The sequence below is a fragment of the Miscanthus floridulus genome, chromosome 6 (genome assembly GCF_019320115.1).
Source record: "Miscanthus floridulus cultivar M001 chromosome 6, ASM1932011v1, whole genome shotgun sequence".
NCBI lineage: Eukaryota > Viridiplantae > Streptophyta > Magnoliopsida > Poales > Poaceae > Miscanthus > Miscanthus floridulus.
Window position 1 is genome coordinate 86,386,626 of NC_089585.1, and position 2,013 is coordinate 86,388,638.

A 2,013-nucleotide genomic window follows, 5' to 3' on the forward strand; every position below is an offset into this window, starting at 1 on the left:
TATGCATCCCGGCCAGGACAAGGAGGCAGGCCAGCCAACGCCTTTTGCATCCAGCCATCCCATTCTGCTAGTTCGCAGCTTCTCATATATATATGACATGGACCATGCTTGCCAACAGGGATAATGTTTTTTTTTCTTCGGATACGCAAAAGATTTGCATATCATTGTAATTAAGAAGAAGAGTTTAGATATATAAATGACGCGTTTCTGATGAGGGTCCTAAGAGATCTTACACCGTCCTACTGTACTGTGACGGAGACAACAGGCACATTACATGCATGACGAAAAAAATCCAAATCTTTCGTAGAACTCAGCCACTCAGGCGCTCAATTATCATCACCATGTATATCAAACTCGTAACATACATGAGCACCACAGCATCTGCATCTCGGTGGCAAAATGATGCCAATTTATGCATTGGCATGTACGTAGCTTTTCAAACAGTACTCTGAATGATCACACTGGAGTCGCTGTCGCTCTCACTCGGTCACTCCTCGCCGAAGACGGCCTCCCAGACGTCCTCGAAGGCAGCAAGGATGGCCGGGTGGTGGCGCGGCGAGTTGAGCGAGAGGTACGACCCCAGGAGCTCTTCCATCTTCGCCACGCTGCCGATGCGCCGCTCCACCACCATCTCCACCATCGAACTACGGAAGTCCAAGTAGGGGTTGCTCGAACGCTTCACCACTGCCATGCCCGCGCCGCCGGCGGTCGTCTCCTCCGCGGCCGTGCCGCCCATCATCATCAGCTTCCCGACGTTGAGACCCTTCTCTTCCTTGTTCCTCTCGTTGTTGCATTCCCTGTGCTGCTTCTTCGTCTCCACGGACACCACCAGAGGCCGGAAAGCGTCGGGCGGTGCCGGGTCGCTGGTCCTTGACAGCGCACGCCGTGGCGCCCGGCGACGACGACTGCGACTAGTCATCGTGTTCCTGTGACTCCGCCTGCTGGTGTTGCCGCCACCGCCGCCGCCGTTGGTGTGGTAGAACTCGGACGTGGAGTCGGACGAGAAGCTGAGGGACGAGAAGAGCGTCCTCGTCTCGGCCTCATCGCCGCCCTCCTCGTCGCTGCCGCTGCCGCTGCCGCTGAACGGCGCGAGCTCGTCGTCCATCGCGGTGGAGGACGAAGACGACGACCAGCTGTACGGCGTGGGCGTGCTGCTGGGCCGCCGCGCGCGGCCCCAGGAGGAGGACGATGACGAGCAGTGCCGCCTCGACGCCGAAGGAGACCGCGCCGGCGGCTTCCTCCCGCCCTTGCTTTGCTTCTTGACGACGTCCCTCGCCGGCACCGACAACAGGTGCTGCAGAAGCGGCACGTCGGAGTGGACGGAGCGGCGGCCGGAGACGGCCCCGGCCCCGCCCGTGCAGTCCACGGAGATGTGTATGAGCGACGCGCTGCGGCTGCGGCGGCGGGGGCGGGTGCCGCCGTCGACGGCCTTGGGCCGCTCGTAGGTGCAGGGCGTGCAGAAGTACGGTTCCCGCGGGTGGGAGGAGTCGGTGTTGGCGTTGGTGTTGGTCTTGGCGAGGCTGACGAATGCCGTGCCGCCGCCCGAGCCGGCGGCGGCAGTGGCTGACGTGGCGTTGGTGGTGCAGGTGGAGCGCGTGAGGATCCGCGCCAGCCGCTGCTTCAGCCGGCCGCCGGCGCTCTCCCGGCGGTGGGGGCTCTTGTCCATGAAGGGCGTGTGCATTGTGGCTTCAGTGGGAGGAATGTGGTGGATTGATGTGAATGAAGTGGAGAGACGTGTGTCTTGTCTTTGGTTTTGGTGTGGTGTACGAGTACCTCACACTGACGATGACTCACCTCGCAGCTTCGTGGTTCCCTTAATAAGCAAGTGTGAAGTGAGCAAGAAGAAGAATGTGCCGAGATTTCTTAGCCACGTGTTGTGTGCTAGGGTACGTACGTAGGGGATGGTGTACACGGGCTTAAAAGTACACGGCGGTGAATGGTAGAATACTTGTGCGAGTCCAAAGCAAGTTGCAAACGCAACAGGCTGTGCACATCTCGTGTGCAGTAGCACAG

At 59.8% G+C, this 2,013-nt stretch overlaps 1 protein-coding gene across 1 annotated transcript; it reads right to left on the reverse strand.

Moving 5' to 3' along the window:
- Positions 1-206: 206 nt before the first annotated feature.
- On the reverse strand, positions 207-1,790 carry LOC136458533 (transcription repressor OFP1-like). The gene has a single exon (XM_066458482.1). It carries the CDS (start codon positions 1,679-1,681, stop codon positions 488-490), a length of 1,194 nt encoding a protein of 397 aa, XP_066314579.1. The 5' UTR covers positions 1,682-1,790; the 3' UTR covers positions 207-487.
- Positions 1,791-2,013: the final 223 nt, after the last annotated feature.

Excerpts from the sequence above, each read along its gene's own strand:
- LOC136458533 (XM_066458482.1), bottom strand. The coding sequence starts at position 1,681 with ATGCACACGCCCTTCATGGACAAGAGCCCCCACCGCCGGGAGAGCGCC.